Source organism: Acanthaster planci, linkage group LG04, assembly GCF_054643075.1.
Source record: "Acanthaster planci isolate LZ-2023a linkage group LG04, COTS_SCS, whole genome shotgun sequence".
NCBI classification, from domain to species: domain Eukaryota; kingdom Metazoa; phylum Echinodermata; class Asteroidea; order Valvatida; family Acanthasteridae; genus Acanthaster; species Acanthaster planci.
The window spans coordinates 17,916,948-17,935,638 of record NC_141780.1 but is presented as its reverse complement, the minus strand read 5'-3'; the positions used below and the strand labels follow the sequence as shown (position 1 = coordinate 17,935,638).

General features: G+C 42.3%; 1 protein-coding gene across 3 annotated transcripts; it reads left to right on the top strand.

The window, feature by feature from the left end:
* Nucleotides 1-1,185: 1,185 nt before the first annotated feature.
* Nucleotides 1,186-15,214, top strand: LOC110987187 (uncharacterized). Of its 3 annotated transcripts, none has more exons than XM_022249681.2 (2): nt 1,186-1,866; nt 11,218-15,214. In XM_022249681.2, exon 2 carries the CDS (start codon nt 11,808-11,810, stop codon nt 13,089-13,091), a length of 1,284 nt encoding a protein of 427 aa, XP_022105373.2. In that variant the 5' UTR covers nt 1,186-1,866; nt 11,218-11,807; the 3' UTR covers nt 13,092-15,214. The 3 variants fall into 3 exon arrangements, with proteins under 3 accessions (XP_022105373.2, XP_022105374.2, XP_086992274.1); XM_022249682.2 differs by lacking the exon at nt 1,186-1,866 and adding an exon at nt 6,967-7,119; XM_087136148.1 differs by lacking the exon at nt 1,186-1,866 and adding an exon at nt 9,422-9,439.
* The last annotated feature ends 3,477 nt before the right edge of the window (nt 15,215-18,691 follow it).

Here is an 18,691-nt window from a genome sequence, read left to right as displayed (position 1 = left end):
CTTACGTGCGCTTGCACGTGGTTGAAGCTGCCCGTAGGAATATGCGATCACCGTGGCCAAGGCGGTGATCTCAGGTGTGGTATTGTTTACATTTAGCGCACTCCGGTCACGTGGGTGAAAAAGGTCTATTGACCAGACTATTTTTAGCCACTGTAGAAATCCTAGTCACTTTCTGCTTTTACCGCAGAAAAACTTGTCTCACTGGCGACGACTGCAGTTTGCCTTTGGATGGGAACAGTGGGGGGGGATTTGGTCGATCGTGGGGGTCGTCTACGACGGTGCTGAAAAAAGTGCAATCAGGCAGACAATTCAATCAATATCATCGCCATCCTCGTATCATAAAATCCCAGAGAAGATCATGTGAGGTCTGCCTCTGTAGAATTTTTATTTTACCGAGAAATTTTAACAGTTACAACCCCAGGCCCCCGCCAGACACGTTGTCCCCTTCTTTAGAAAAATTTAAAGCACCGGGATTGTAGAAACGGTGCTACCATCTTTATGTGGGGGTGGTGTAGGCAGGGGTGATAATGGCAACTCTTTTAGGGAAGACAAAAATTTGTCAGTTGGGCAGTCATTCTCAGACACATTTCCATTTGCCCACCCTGTATCTAAGACCTGGATACTCCACCGGAATGGGATTACCATTTTATGGCAATTCAGTGAAGTCTCCCACATATTCGTTTTGTTGGATCCACCTGCATGCCCTATACCATATCACCAATATGTAACGCTGCACCTAATGCTTCAACTTTTTGAGTTCATTTTAGGTGAGGGATGCTTTTTTTGTTATCAATCTAGTAATTGCCTTTGAAAAATTCAAATTCCGAATAGACCCCTCCTGGAAAACAGATTTTCACTCTTGGTGGAAGTGTTTTTGACCACCTTGGGTCGCGGGACGCCTTAAACCCGCTTCGTTTTTTTTTTTTTTTTTTGGGGGGGGATGTTGGAACATATTTCCAAGATGCACAACACAGTACGTCTTAACGGATCCCCGTGGAGCGGCTATAGGCCTGGGTGCCTGTACGCCAGGTGATGCAAGTCAACGTTGGTCAGACATTTCCCCAACTGGAGAACATGGGGAGACAACCGCACATGCAAAACGCAGTGTCAATAACCTAATACACCACGTAAACTGTACGCTGCTGTTGTAAGCGTGTCATTGGATGCGTGCGTCTGTGCAAAGTATTCGTATCCTGGCACTGACATTCATGACTTTCATGCGGTATCACTTCATCTCCGGCACTCCTTGCATCGGCAGCATTGAGCATGGGCATGTGCTGGCGGCGGGGCCCAGTGAGACACCTAACACAAACCGGTCAACGGGAGGGCCTCAGCACACGCCGTCTAGTTTGTCCCGAGCTGCGGCTATGCGCGCATGCCGAAGATTCCAGGGACGATGACGGGTAAACCCACGACTTGGCAAGAGGAGAAATTGGCACTCGGGACGAATTCAGTCGATCGCGGGGGACGTCTTCACAGTTGGAATAAAGATGATTGGAGGAGCTTCGGTGTGATTCTGGTATCTCACTTACGCGGATGTTTAAACAAGATTTCTCGGTAAAAAAAAAAAACTTCAGCCGGGGCAGACTTGATAAAATCTTCTCTTGGATTTTATGATAGGAGTGTGGAGACCCTTCTGCATGAATTACTCGTCCGATTTCACCATTTTCAGCACTGACGAAGGCATTGTGGCTTCATCGTGAAGTTGATCAGCATGACCAAGCTATCTTGTGAATGACAGGAAATATAGTTGTGTTTGGTCGTTTATCTCTTCCTTCATGCACTGTCTACGATGGAGAATTGCATAACGGCTGTGATGATGGGGTCATATTACGGCGAATCCCGATGACCACGTTCATATGTGTTGTAAGTAGCACTTGAAGTGGAAGTTCACTGTTTAACTTTAAGATATTAATTTATCACAGTACATAGCTCATACAAGCCATGTTCATCTCCACTTGCTAAAGGGGGGCACATAATGTCTGGAGCAGTTGGGGGAGGGGAATGTATGCGCGCCTCACAGTGTCTTTAAAGTTATCGGTTGCGTTTGTCTTAGCTGTTGTGTAATTGTCTATTTTTCAAGCATCTGTAATCATTCCAGGGCTAGCTAGAGAATTTGTTTAACGGCCCTCCGATAGCCGTTGTCTCATGGCCTGCAATTTAGAAATCCAGGAAACTGACAGAGTCTAGGATATCTTAAACCTTCCTTCATGTATATTCACGCATCTATTCAGACATGCCCAACGGCCACGCTGATATTCCTGCATTACTTTCTTCACTCCGTCTTTTTTTTCTCCTTGAGTTGGCATTCAGAGCGCAACATTTGAGCTCACGTTCTCATGCAGATGGCTTATTTTGCAAAGATTTGAAATCTTTAATTTCATCATTTTGACTGTCAACAGACGTAAAAGCAAGGAGTAGGGCAAAATACCGCCAGCTTTAAAATGTTATTATTAAAACGTACGCTGGAAAACATGAGGCGAAAGATATCACCCTCACTATTCTGCCCTTGTCTATGTGCGCTTGCGATTGTCGAGAAACGCTCACTAATAAAGTGTTCACTCTTATATGTCTGAATATTTCGACGCTCACACAACGGTTGCCGAACTATCGCTGTGACACGTGAGCCACTTGGAGAGCAGTTTCCAGAGAATAAATATTTCAGTTTAATATGGATCAAACACGACTATTACAAGTCGCGACATGACATTTACATAATGTTTTTGTGCACGTTAATTCCACTGTGACGAAACTTGTTTTTTTTAAACAGATATTACAGGCTTTAACCAATTGTAAAAAAAAAATACTTCCGAAATTCGTAATCGAAATATTGAATTGCAAAATATCATAGTGCCATGTTAATATCACACATATGAAAACTGCACGGTAACATTGCCCAAATATCAACGTGACTCCATAATAATTTCGAAATTTTATATTCCCGAAAATGGGTCACTTGGGAGACATTCCCATAGGAACGTGCACAAATCTTTTCAAACTTTACTTTCAAACCGTTCCATAATTCAATATTCCGTGATCCGATCTTAACAAACTTTGCATGTTTTCCTTCCAGACCCTAATCTATCATCTCTCAAAATGTGGACAGAAAAAAATTTCCTCCTTTTGGTAGTTGGAGCATTAGGGAGACATTGAAATGTCTCCCAAATGACCGATGTCTCCCTAATGTTGAAAATTTACCACAAAATGTCTCCCAAGTGACCTATTTGGAAATATTTGTCAACCACTTCCTGAGTCATAATTATTTCCGCTTTAAAATTACTCAAAGCATGTATGGCTATGTACGGTGCATGTACATGTACAATACAAAATACCTTTAGGGACAGTGTCTGTTTACCGCACCTTACAGCTCACATATCGCGCTAATAACAAACAAAGCAGAATTGATGGCTACTGAAGCATAGTTAATTAGTCGACATCAATATCTTCCCGTCATTAATTCCAAATTACAATATATTCATGTCTGTCATTCTAATTTCACACGGACGACATGCACAGTGTATGAACTATAAGTAAAAACAGGTATCACAGCCTATACATTTCTCATACTATTAATATTTTATCATAATATCGAGTATTCACCCGGGAGGACGGCTATGGATAAGCTTCATCGAGCTGGTTAAAAAGAGATCAAGACTTGGTGTGTGCAAATACTATTTTTTCCTTGGATCAGTCAAGGAACTGTACTGGCGTGTTATCTCGTTGGTGATGAAATCATTCACGAGCACTAGATCAATCATTGCTATCATTTCTATCCACAGATGTACGCAGACAGGCGCTGACCGAGTCGAAAGTCAAATTGGAAATGCATTCTGTAACTGCACGTGAACATGAAATCTGACAAGTGACGTATAAGTGCTCGCAAAGGCCACATTTTTCTACCATTTCAAGCAAAAACAGTATTTTGTTTCAAAAAGTTGTTATTTTTATTTACTGTAATTTCTTTAGTGTTCGTCTATGATCGGTTGGCTTTCGGACGAAACAGTGCTATTGCTCCTTGTCTGAAGGAGCCGAGTGCAGCCAGATTGAAAGAACCGCATTCAGTGGAAATAGTTTCATTTTTTGTTACTGCTGAAGGACACATAAACAGCTCTTTGCACATAACCTACGATAGCCTTCCTGACGTAGAGCTTCACAAAATTGTGCAATTAAACACAAATCCGTTCGTAGAGTTGCAGCATGCGTTTTTATTTTCAATATAACAATTTAAAGTAGGGTTACAATTTTTATACCATCACCGTTGCATTCCTGAAGCTGTTGGCTTTTTTTCAAGGTATTCACACGACTATTTTTTCAAGCATTCGGTAGACACCGGTAGGGAAACAAAGACTCCACTTGAGGAGTCAGGTTCGCAGGTAGTAACGTGCAAACCTCATCGTACTCCAGTTAAATCCGCACAACTGGATACCTGGATACAGGACAGGTGCTTTCCATAACCATGGCTATAAATATACAGTGTGGCTATTGGTTGGATTCGGCATCACAAAGCCGGTTCAACAGTATTCGTAAAATTCAAAGAGAACCCCACCAACAACAACTCGTCAGCTAACTAATCACAGAAATACTCCCAAATTACTATCTGCCATGGATGTCATGCCCTTACGAGGAATTAATCCAATTGATTTTCTAAATTGTATAAGCCGAGATGGGCCTGAGCTACCGTACAGACTTACAGCAAGCCTTGGGGCAAGATGACAGTGCAGGCTGAAGTTTGCGACGTAATGTGATAACTGACGTCTAGCTTTTGGCTTCAAGGAAGTATGTCAATTAAGAGGCTACTCAAGTGCATCCGCTGCCATCACTTCTAGAGGACACAGTGCGTGGAGACCTTCAAGAGGGAGGACACCAATGCACGTTTAAAATTGCTCAGGAGTCAGTGTCGTTGCTGACCTCATGAGTGAGGTCCTCTGCGGACGGATTGTGACCTGTAAAAGTCAAATCGACGGCCAAAAAACAAGTTTATACTTTCTTCGTTTTTGAACTTCTATCACACTTTCAAGTAACATATGTACACAACCCTTGAAAGCACCTCTGTAATGGACAAGCATTATTATGTGATGTTTCTTCGGTCGTGACGTGCTTTTCCTTAGGTAGGCGGTACAAACCTTAATGAGTAATTCTATACTACATTTTACGGGTTTTTGTCTTATTAATGTGTAATCAAGACAAGTATGGCCCTTGTCGACTGTATGGGATATACTCAGCAGACATCAGTGCAACGGGATGCCTTATTCTTGGCTTCACTTGGCCCTATAAGGGATGGTTTCTCCATTCGACGAGAAGCCGTAGTTCACGGCTGTGATGTTGCCGTACTGTGACGCCAAAAAACCAAAAACCAAAACAGTCGCAGTAAACGTTAGCACGATGCGCCCCTGGCAGACCGATATCGGTCTGAATGTGGATGCAGAAACGTGCCATATTAAAGTGTGAAAGATGAGGGGGGAAATATACAAAGCGTGGGCCTATAAAATATTTGTATATGGATAAGCATTTCAAGGATCCGGGAAATGAAGCTTTCTTAGAATCACTTTTTGTAAATCTGTACTCTTCTTCCATGCATGAAGACTATTTGACATCTTTTTTGAGTTACGTGAACTGAACAGTGCACTTCTTTAACCATTAAAAATTGACCAAGCATTTCAGGACAAGTGAGGGCGCTTTTGCTTTGATGTAAATCCGGGAAGACATGGTTCAGGTTGCACGTTTTCATGTTCAAATTGTGAACCCCAAATTTGCTATCTGGGAACATTTCTGTGAAAAGGATTTTCACTGGATTATTGTCATATATTTACACAGCAATAAATTACCAAAGAAAATGAAATCTGCCATAGCAGTGGTTAAAAAATCTGGAAAGTTTCTGGAATCTGGAAATCCGCAACATTGAGATTCACTGCCTTGAATGACATCATAGTTCTGCTCATGAATATGCAAATACGCAAAAGCATAAAAAACAAAAAAAATCAAAATATAGGTTAAAATTGCGTCACAAAACTTTAAAATCAGGTTAATTGAAACTCAAAGATGCAATTTCAAGGGATTTTAGTAACATTTATTAAAATATTTCTATTTCCTGGTTCCTTTAAAGTGGTTGCAGCATACATGCAACATTACCATCGTCCAGTAGGAATTTCCGAAACAATCCCGGCGGCATCACCATGTTTACGGTTGGAAAATCAACTCGTTCCCGTATTTATTATTATCAGCTACCAATATGAAAGTTATTCACATCCACACGTATAGCGTATCCAATGATTCAAAAACTTCAGAACATGACAGAACACGACACAGCCACGACCAGGCGTTCAATAACGGGTAAGGGACAAAAGCGAAAATAATCGGAATATATCTCGCCTATAAGTTGTGTTTCACTTCCATGAGGGACGCCCCTGCCTTTGCCAATAGATCCACACATATGCAGCAAGGTATGAGACAGAGAGAACCCCCCCCCTGCTTTGTGTTGGTCATTGTCTCGCAGGAATCTGGGGAATTCCTTTCAGACATCTTGGGGGGGATGTGTTAAGTAACAATAGTCTGAAATGTATATAGGGATTGGACATGTGGGGGGGTACCCCTCGGTCTCATTTCTTGCTGGGCATAGATCCACTACACCCGCTTTATAATTGGAAGGCCTTCGTACTTTATGCAGGTATCTGAGCCTGTGCTTAATGTAAAATGCGACAAATTATGTAACCCACTGTAAGTGAATACAGCCTACGATATTATACGTGTACATTATTCGCAGTTAAACATCTGCACAAGTTCCAACAAGTCGAACAAATCAAGCTCCCCTCGCCGATATCGTTGTGTCATTTTCAAGCCGAGAGTAGGTCTAATTGATTATTCTCTGAATTCATGAACCATATAATTCATACTGCGGGTACGGTATCGCCGCCCCTGAATGGTGCTCGCTTGTGTGTGTCCGTTGATATCCCTTTCATCACTAATGTAAATGATATACCCATATTTTATGTGACTATGCCTGTGTAAACACCCTGCATGAAATGAATTTGGCAATGCTGCGAAATTCCTAGGTTACTACGAGGCAATTAAGTTACCTCAATATGGCGCCGAATGAGTTGAGGGGCCTTCTCACCTTATGTGGTAAGTTTGTGTTAGGGGAGCTGAAAGCGTGTTTATGGCGGGTGGTTTCTTTATTGATCAATCATTTGCATTGGAAAAATAGTGATGTGTACACGTAGTCCGACACACGCAAGTGACAGTGGTTACTTAACTGTGAGCAGTGTCTGCAAATTATGCACATACATTATAATATTTGAACGATGCTATATGGTTTCGCCTATAGCCATACTCGTGTCGGCCCCTGCAGGTCAAAGCGAATTTGCCTTGGGGAATTACCCGAGCGTCAGAGCAGGTTGAAGTCTGTGAATTTCTTGTAACACCCTACTCGGAGATCCTAGTTTGTTTTGTTGTGAAAATTGAGGGATATGCAGCTGTCCACAAAAGGCAACGTCCCCAGCTCCTCATATTGTGTGTGAGACATTTGGGAAACCGAACGGTGCTGAGTGTGATTTCACAGACAAGAGGCCTCAAGGGTCTCTGCGAAGACGAGATTGAATTTCTTTTATTGCGGGTGACTTTTAAAGGTGGGCTGTCGTCGAAACTATCACAGACTTCATACAGAACATTAAAAATAGAATTCTGCAACCATTGAAATAGTCACAAATTCGCCAACCCCACTGCACTTCACCCTGTCTCCCATTTGGGGCTCCCACTTAAATTCTTTGACGTGACAGCTGACAGTAAAATAACTAGCACTGTTCAGAGTTGCCACAATAAGCAATCTGGCCTCCTTGCTCTGTGGTCCAACATATCCCCTCGTGTCGCCCACTCCCGGCTCTCATTTTTTTCACAATTCCCCATCCCCGATGTAAGTTTACAGTAGACGAATAGGCCTATGTCACCCACATTTATTAGGTTCGTTTGGACCAACCATGATCCATGAACAAGGTCATATATCTTGACAATGGTCGATTTGAAAGGTTAGTTTTCAACCCTGTGATTTTGTTGATTATGCAGTCACATATTTGCCTTGGGCAAGTTTCGTTTTCACAAAAAGCAAGTTCAGCCCGTCGTATATTGCGTGGCAAAACGGTGTGCTGAGTGCCATAATTCATTTAACTGGCTAGAACATTTAAAAGCCATCAGACACTAGAAGCAAAACCAGAACGGTGAAAATAACCGTCTTCGGTGCAAACTCAGAGTGGTTTTGCATTCATGATCTATTTCACTTATTATTGTCTGTATCATTTGTTTTCATTTATAACTGATGAAGGCATTAATTTGGTGCAAAATATCCCTAAGTCGACTGTTATCTCACCGGAATTACCCACAGCCTAATTGATATAACCCTAAATGATCGCAAAATTTATTCGATTTTGCAACAGCCCAACAAAAAGCTTTGCTATACTCCCTCCAATTACGAACGGTACGTCATAAAAAATACTACAAAGGCTTCTCGAAGGCATGCATTTACACTATACTATTTCTCACGTTGATCGACCTCCAGCAAGTTTGACGCTTGTATACTTTCCAAAGAAAAAAAATAGCCGGAGGTCGAAGTAGAAGTATTGGAATACAAAGGGCAGCGGTTTCGAAGCAAGTAGATATTTTGTCCAAAACTTATTCAAACGGGCGCCTTCAAGCCTTTATGATTGTGACAAACCCTTCCAACACGTTGGTCAAAGTTGCCCGCATTAACCAACGGCCAGGAATTTCATTCCAATTATAAAATTCCTAATTTTACGACGAAGTAACTTCTCACTACCAGCACAAATAATGACACGTTATAACCTGGTCACCTTGAAAATGCTGACAGCCCGATGTAATTAAAAACTCCATGTGCTTTAGAGTGTAGCGACACTTGTTGTATTATTTACATCGTGTTTCAACTTCACCCAATCGATAAAATAGAATTTCCCAGCATGTGGCAAAGCCGGCCCAGCTGATGATCTTGACCTCTGCGGTGACGTCACGAGTCCAGGTCACCACGACCACATCAAAAACGTCACCAGTGCGAGTGACGTCAAAGGCCATTCCACTGTACACGCCTTGAACGAAGGACAATACAGTCCCCCATCCAAGACTTAATATGAGACAAAGCAAAATGTTAAATGCCGCCAGGATAGTTCTGATGACGGATGGATGTACATTTCCTTTGACGTACATGTACGTAGCCCTAACATGGAGCTTTTCATCACAAAGAACCTTTGAAAATGAAAGACAAACAAATCACAGCTTCCGTCGATGAAAATACAAAACTGAAGAAATTCAGCCCGTCGGTCCAAGGGAAACTTGAGCGTCTCTCACTCTCATAAAGGTCCAATTGCTTCAGGCGTTTGGATTTGTAAAGACTGATTTTAATTTCACACTTTCGTCAGGATGGTTAACTTTTGTAGTCCAGGTAATTAACAGCCTCATAAATGTAATATCATTGCTTATGTAATTACCTTTTTTGAAAATAACATTTCATCAAAGCATTCAACGTGGTTCTTGTACTAATTACCAAACAGAATAATGATTCGAAGCTTGCCTTTAAAGCAATACCATCCCCAGTCTCGGGAAGCTTAGAAACAGAATAAACGCTCTAAAAAACTGTTTTGCTGCTCACTGTAATATGCCGTGTGGAAATTTAAAAAAACACCTTCTAAGTCTTTACAAGGGGAAACTTGTGATAGCGTAGAAGCTTGGTCACATGACTTCAGAAATTCCGCACAGCCAAAGGAGAAGCGCTTGTAAATGGATCAAGAATCTTCAATGTGATGATCAAATTGGGCTGCATTAATTCCAAGAGCATTTCAAGTTAGTTTCAGCCTCGAACAAATAGATGGTCATGCTTGGAAAATCAAATTACCTTAAAGACATTACGAGTTCGGTGTGAAAGCACGCCGTTGTGTGCCTGGCGTCTCCTGTGGCATATGTAAATTTACTACTCAAGGAGATCAGAGAAATCATGTTGTTCTTTAAGGTTGCAATGACATCTTGTCAATTTGAGAACAATTTCAAAATCAAAGTTTCCTATCCTGTGCGACTCACAGACCGGTTTCTTGGCCCGAAAGTAGTGGAACTCCTCCCCCTGTCAAAATTTTGACGTGGATGCGGCATGCTTAGGGGATAAAACGTTTTACTGTCCCGAAAACCTTGGAATTTCCGGTTGTTAATCTCTTTCTGACATTTCAACATTTTAGCATTGTAAGATTGTTCTCCCCTTGTTTTGTATTTCTCTTTGATTTATTCTGTAATTTTAATGATACAACATTAACCCCCCTAAAAAAACCTGAACCCGTTGATATACATACACAACAAAATCCTCACAAGTTGCCCCCGAGACGAGTTACCACTTGTACTCCTCACCATTGGAAACGCCGTTATAGCTGTAGTTCACCATAGGTTATTCCCAACAAAACTATAGTGCACCACACATCAGTGTTATCAGTATTAACATTTTGGGTGTTATTTCAACACTGTTGGTGGTACTTTTAATATTTCCCAGTGCATTATAACACTTTTAGGTGTGTAAAGTATCACCAGCGATGTTAAGGTAAAACATTTTGGTGTGGTCATCTGATAACACAAAATGTTATTGTTAACACCACAGTTTATGCAGTGCATGCAGTAATAGACTTTTTTCTGCAAAATGAGAAGATACCTTTTCAAAACCGAACAAATAGACATTATTTTCAGGGAATCCATTTCGATTTGGTTCCCAGAATCTTATTCACTGTAGTCTGTTAAATGAGGACGGTGCCAGACTATGTTGGGTTCCATGCCTCCCTTTCATTTTTAGAAAATGTGGCTTAGAACGTTTTGATATAATTAATCACAGAGTTTACATTATCCATTGGCACAGATGACATTAATTTATAATGAACATTTTTGCATTGCTTTTATTTTTAGTTTCCCAAAATAAACAAGTTAACCTCGCTTTCAATTCAAAATGGCTGACTTGTGAATAAGGCAAAATTCAGTCATTAACAAGAGGCCAAGGTCTTTCATTTTCATGTCGAAAGCTTCCAGGCTCGAGTTAACACCAAACCTCACAAGGCCCATTCTTGCACTTGCATGCCGCGGGATTTCGTCTCACTCACTGATTAGTTCACAGGTCTTTGATAGGGGTTATTCTACCTACAACGTGATTTTTTCTCTAAATCTATCTTAACTTTTCTCCCTTTTTACATGCAGCTTATTTGTGCGGAATGATCGGGAGCGTTTCTGCTGCTCTACTATGAAAGAGATTCACAAGTCTTGTGCCATGGCGACCCCAACTGTACTGTTGCAACGAGCCAAACAGGTTTATTAAAATGCACAAATACTTTCGGAAGTCCATTCAGGCGAGGAAAGTACAAAAAAGCCAACGAAGGGAGAAAAGCTACGCCAGGAGTGTTCTTTTGTATTCCCTGACCTTGCAGTAAAAGCAGGATAATGGAAGTTGAGGCGGTCTTCGTATAAAGTAAAATGGTCAGGTCGTAAACTCGACATGTTTGTTAGGTTCTGTCGTTTCCACGCCTGCTGTGAGGGTATATTTCACACGAAGGAGGAAGGTGTTTGATAACTTGGACACGGGATAGTGAACTCGATGATTCAGGACGGATTTAAATGTCCCATTGCCGCAGTTTCCGTGTTAAAATATGCATTGGATTGCCATGGAAGACTCGGTGAATCCGGTCGAAATGTTGACGGGTTGAGAGGCGCGACTGACGGAGAATGCTGTAGTCGTCTCGCCTCGTCCTTGCCGAGGCTCTGTAGGCGTCAAGGCGAAACGAGTTAATAAAATGAAGAAGAGGTCGAGATACACGGGCATCCCTCGATCGAATGACGCTGACGGGGACATACAGGATGGAGGGAGCTCCAGTCCTGCCACGAGCAGCCAGAGTGCCTACCAGAGCACGAGTAGTATGCAGGCTACCCGCTTGCTACCACCCACCAGCAAAGTGGTGGCTGCACTTCGACATGGTGACCTGGAGGGGCACGTCCGGAACTTTGGTCGGCACCTCCGGCGTCCGGGAGCGGAGGACCAAACGACACTGGATCAACTCCTCGACGGACTGGACGATCTGAGCTCCGTGGATAAGTACATTTACTGTCGGATCGTGCAGCGCCTTGCGGAGACTCTCTTGGAACACTGCTTGGGTTACCTGTGCACTGACTCAGGTAACCCGGATGTCTGTCTAGATCTGAAGATGCAGAGCGTTCTGAGAATTCTCTGGATGTCTTGTTTGTACCCCCCTGCTCTGCAGAGGATTGCTCAGGCGGGAGTAGACCTGATTCCGATGATGAACAGACTGATCTTGTCTTGTCTCAGAACATCTGAGAATCTTCGTGAGAACAAAGCGAACAGGCGGCATGAGCAGCAGAGAGAAAGGAAGATAAGCCGAGAGTCTGTATCGTCCGCTTCCGAGGAACTTGTCTTGTCTTCTTACAGTATGAACAGCGTTGTTGTCTCAGCTCTTGCCATCTCTTACAACTGTCTGTACGCTTCGTGGGATCGCGACGTCATTGTAGTCTGCTGTCAGTGTGGCTTCATCCGGACAGTAGTAAGTCTGCTGAGCCGCACGAGGAACATTATCATCGGAGAGACCTGCCTGCGAATCCTTGATCTGATGGGCCAGAGCGGCGGCAACACGTCCCGGACTTTACTGCGTGAGTACCAAGTCATGAAGGAGGCTAGCCGACTCTGGCATTACATGATTCGCAGGGATCTGATCACGAAATCAGGGTTTCTGGTAGCCGGACTGATCGCACGGCTTGGAGAGAACCTTCGGCAGGCGGACGGCACCTACACGGAGTGGACCTGCAACCCGGGCACGACCAGCAAGCGAGCCCCAGTCTACCGCACCCCCCATCTCAAGATGATCCGCTGGTGTTCTTCACCAGGTTGCAACCGGTCGGAGGAGCTTAAAAACGGTCCGAAATTCAGGCTGTGTTCGAGGTGCAGACTTAGTAGATACTGCAGCGAGGACTGCCAGAGATTTCACTGGAATCGAGGTCACAAGGTGGAGTGTTTCCCTCTGATGTCAAGAGATCATAGTGTCACTGTGCAAGAGGAACGCAGTTAACATCTGCCACATTAACTTTTAGCGAAATTCATAGATTGGACACGAAATATCTGATCACATTACGACCGCGAAGTCATTTAATGAAGCAGCGTTCATTTCTAGATACACTCAACACCATGCAGAACCTCTCAAACAAATTATAAGCAAAAAGTCCAATGAAATAAAACTATACTCCATCAATGCTATCATCACCGATTGTATATGGTTTCTGGAAAAGCTACTTGTATGAGAAAGGTGCTAAAATACTCACCCGGTACAGCGTAACACAAAAAAACACTCTATATAACGTCGGAGTGATCAATACCTTTATTTAAACATGTAGTAAACCAACTAGTCCAGATTTTTGCAGGACGCCGTGTTGTCACCACAGTTATCATAAGGGAAGCGGTCGATCTGAAAAAAGGTTCTCCTATTTCTACTTTTCAATACGACGTGTACAGTACTCGAATGCAGGGCGCTTTCCCTTACACTTCCCAATAAAGTATAGGGTACACTAGGGGTACGTTTTTATTCCGAACTCTTCACGCACGTTGTGATAGCTTAAGAGGTTTAGGCATTCTTTATCAGCAATAAGGAGTAAGTTGACCGTACGTTTGCTATATCGGGTGTTTTTCCTAGTTTTCTAGTGCCTGCAGTAAAAATATGGCAAGCTGTTTTGTTTTGGTTTTTTTTGGGGGGGTTACAAAACTGTAACAAATTGTGAAGGGGTAACAATTGGGAGATAACGATGTGAAGTTCTTTCGCACTGGATGCTATCAAACTTTGTGTGCATAATCAAAACAATTAGTAGTTAATGCTGACTATATTGAAACCAGTTAACTACCTACATGCCTAGCTTGCTAATAGTTACTCACTAGTTGATTGCCTATAGCAGCGGGTTCTGCAATAATTCATGTACACGATTTACATAAAGTAAGTATCCAGCAATAGATTGTCGCACAGTCGAAAAGGAGCTGTGCTGTCATAATGAAGTATTCATGTACGTGCAGTTGGGGCCAACTAAATGTTTCATGTTGCCTCTTTGGATGGGATAAAACATGGCTACTCTTCAACGTACTCAACAGGAGTTCAAGGGAAGTTCACGTGTCTCAGTATTATGAAACTCCTGGCCTTCTGAATTTCTGTTATTCACTTTTTACGTGGAAACTTTAATGTTTGTTATAATAGGGGAAACTGCCATACGAGGCACAAATGTATTCCTATCCGACTATCTTGCTTTATACTATTAAGCAAAACCTAGAGGCTGTAGATTGTTGTTATAATAATGTTGACCTGTTTGAATTTTAAAGGTCAATGGCTGTATAGTTCAAGTGCCGTGGAGCAATAATAATGCATGTATCTAAAGATGTTAGCGATCCTTCCGAAAAAATACAAACATCTCTCTGTGGCCTCCAGTCCAAATTAAGCTAATCTTGAATCATGGAGTTCCTGCTAGGTAAAACACAGCGTTTTTCTTTTATACTTTGATGTTAACATTTTTGTTGCGTATGACATGAATCATTTTGTATGACTTGAGATATGACAAGTTTGGTCAACAACTATTTTAACAACTTGAAAGTATTATACAGTCAAGAAATACTCAGTATTGGAAGGAGTTTTAAAGCTTTGGCTATGGCTATGGCTGTGGCTACGACTGTGGTCGTGGCTTCAGCTATAGCTGAAGCGAAAGGAGCGTGATAAAGATGTATGCATATCCGGGAACGAGTAATACAAATACTTAAAAAATTACATTTTTGTTTATTATTCTTATAAAAAACATCTAAACAAATATTAAGGACCGAGAACTGCGAAAAGGGTGACTTGAACTTGCAATTTCTCCTTCTGATAGAATATCTCACATCAACACTGTTTACTTGGTATAATAAGGGGTGTACGTTAGATAGATGACGGTTTACCTAATCAAACAATGTGTGTGATTTCGCAATGATTATCAGTAACTAATGACTAAAGCATTCTGGTTTTCATATTGCAAAAGTTAATGTTCTTCCGGTGAGATTCAAAATGATGCAGACTGAAACCAAATTCCAAGTGTCTTGTTCAGCTTCAGTGGTCGTGGATTTCCTAACGGTTCATTTTATTAACATGAAATAAATAAAGACAATTGTTTGTACACTCGCAAACGATGTTATTGGTGTCATGACAACGTGGATTGGTAGTGGAGATCATAGTTTGAAAGATAGTTCTGCCCTTTTTATAGCGCTATCCAACTTAACTTTAATTGTAATCTGAGTGACGTGTGCTTACTCGGGATCAATTCAATTTTACCAAGAATTCATGAAAAAGTTTCTTTCACGTGATAACGGGGCCATATTTTGTGGAATTCATTCAGTGAAAGCATTGTGGGCTGACAAAAGTCTCATGGTGTACAGACTGCTCTTGAAAGCGACCAACCATGCACAATTGAAGCTATTTCGTATATACCGTCGGCTAACACGCCACTGTCGCCACAGTCGGCGAATTACTGGTTGCATGCTTCACGGAATGCTTGTCCAAAAGAAGGCACGAGTCATTAAGCACTGAAGCCACTTCACTTTACTGCTTTTGTATAACAGAACAAAGGTAGAGTTGTTGGACTCTAGGTGACAAATGATTGTCGTGGTTTTTCCCCGCATTTTACACGAAAGGGGTCGATTTATGGACGAGGTATGCATGCAAAGTATTTTTACATTTTGGCAGTTACCTAAAAAAAATCCTTGACCTTATTTAGCCTTCTGACTCAGCCGTAAAAAACCAGTTATATGCAACTGTCACGTACAAAAATCATATAATTGTACTTTTTTTTAATAAGCAATACCACCATTGGAATGTTACTTCTAATCAGTATACAACAACTAACACGTCGAAGGACAAAACCCGTTCATGGCTGGGGTCAATTTGGGGGGCGGGGCTAGTAAAGGTAGGGGACGCAGTGGCAGACCTAGCGGTAGTAAACCCCCCCGTCAGGCCGCCAAAGAAAGTTACGATGAGCAAATCAAACGTCCTTGAACTCTATGCAAAGCTATGGAGGGACCGAATGTACACAAAGCTATGGAAACAGCAAATTGTACACAACATAATTATGGCAGTACATTTTCCTGCCAAATTCTGGGAGAGGAAGACTGCTCCGGTGACTCATCTCCTATCCAACTTAGTTTCCAGATCCAACCTAAAAAGTCATGGAGAATGGGCCCAGTGTTGTTGACTGTGAGGTTGGGAAGTTAAACGTCGCGATTGGTGACAATCCAAGCTGTGCACACTCCGTTGTCGGAGAGTCAAGCGTTCAATTTGTCTTCATAAGGATCGGTAAATGAGCAATCTGACGAGGCTGCATCGGAATCTGTTGTCTAGAGCTACGCCTAGGTCTTCGCGCCATTGGAAATGCGTGGAGACGCGTAGACAATAGACCTAGCCGTAGCTCTGGAAGCCCGTTTCGGACACGGCCTGACCTGACTAATACACGCGCATTTGAGGACAATTCTCGGAGATTTGTAAACTCTGTTCCTTGTGAACATTTTCGGAAAAAAACTCTATAACAAAAAGGTTTGGGTTGAACACGGGAGCCTTTCCATCCCCCCTACGAATTCCGTATCACCGCCCCTAATCTTCCGTGAGCCCTCCAATGAATGTCTTTCTGGATTCTGCTCTGTAATCTGCACTCACTGGTACCTTTAAGACATGGGTTTAGCGGGGAAAAAACAGATATTCCGTTTTAGTTTTGCACTTTGTATATGCAATTAATAGAACCTGGGGAAAAAATGAAACAATGAAGCCTTGTCCGAATCATCTGACGGAGGCCGCGAGCACACACGTCTATAGGATGGTGGCTGTAGCCGCTAGCAAGCGAAGGGCCACCTACGAGCGACAGGCGACAATCAAAATGGTTGAACAAGCGCATTGTATAAAAGACTAAGGCAATTACACGTACGTGTAGACGACGTCTCACACTGCATCATTTCTCTAGGGAGAAAAAAAGAATCGACCGAATATTAACTCAGTACGTGGTGCTTGCACCATGGATATAACCGAGTGACTGGTATTGACGTGACATCCACGATAATTAAAGAGCTAGAAAATCGAACCCTGGCAGTCACCGAGGCCGTGTTACCGCAAGCTGGGATAAATAAAACAAGATAGCATACGATAAAGAAAATCATCCTGCTTTCTGACTTCAATTTATACTCCCCAAGACAAACTCGTAGTAAAAAAAAAATCAGACTCTTTTCTTGGAAAGAACTTTAGGCGCAGGATAAAGTTCTCAGGCACGTGTAACCAGATCCCGTGAAAGGAAGATTTAGCCATTGTGCTTTAGTTTGTGTACGGAAAGAACAAACTTGGCTCAACGCTTTGATGTGTCGGGCGGTGTGGTATATCCCTGACATCAAGTCCGTAGTTCTTCTTTAATTAACTCCCAGCATGCAAGATTCGTTCAAAGGCCTGTACCTCAGACACTGCACAGGCAACTTGCGACCTGGGACCTATTTATGTCACGATGACTCAAGCTGTCCAAAGACGTCTTCTCAAGGTTTAAAATTATGACTTGAAATTAATATTTAATGTTCAAAGTCAAAACCCCGACGCAAGTTGCAGGGCAGGCCTAAGACGTGGACTTTATTATTTCCTTTTGAGAAAAATCCTCGAGAGCCACGTTTACAGCCTTCCTTCAAGTCGGGTTTTCCCCCAGCGTGTTGTGCCAAAAGAAATTTGGCTAACCGCCATTGACGGGAACTGTCTCAATCGTGGACGAATAACGAGGTTGCCGGGTAGTTAGAACCATTTTCAGGCCAGCTCGTGCATCGTGAGCGTAATCCTCAGCTTTTTGCCCCTGCATGGAGGAGAGTACCCTAACGGCCCACAGTAATATTTAAAATTCATCATATTTGCTCGCAGTTTGGGTTCCGCAGTGTGAAACGAAAGGCCTTACAGGAAAAAAAATTCGTTTTGCACTCTGCTGGCACAATAACTACATCATTGACCTTTCTTCTGATTTTGTACTCCAAATGTCGGGTTTCAAAATCCGCATTAAAAAAAGCTCATGATAAGAAAAATTTATTCGGATCGGTAGTGGTACATGTGCTCTGAACGAGACCAATAATGCTGCCAAGTATGTGTTTTCATACTGAAAGAATACCGGTACATAACAACTGCACACGCGAATCATGTAAAGCGCCCTCAGTCTGCAAAATCGTCACGAAATGCAAGCTGATGAAATTCTCAGAACGTGAGTGTACTTGGCGTGTGGAGTTTAACGACAACTTCTTGCCGCTGCTACTTCCAAATGAATACTTGCGTTGTAATGTCAACAAGTGTAAGAAGGAAATCTTAATTTCAGTACCTTTTTTGTGTCACTCATGTTATTTTTGTTTTTTTTTTGTTACATACAAAGTTTGTGTAGCCTATCAGTCCAAAATTCCCTTTCCAGCCTTGAGAGGCGTTCCTTTTATAGTTTTATACAACTGAACAGTGGAATACTCGTGTGGGGGGGTGGTGCTTGGGAGCTTGAGGCCCCTGCCCGCGGTTTGATTTTCTTTCATTTTTTTCCTGCCAAACAAAGATACAACATACACCCAGTTCTGATATAGCTGTACATGCCACAGTCCCCTGCGCAACGGGGGGGTTAAGCA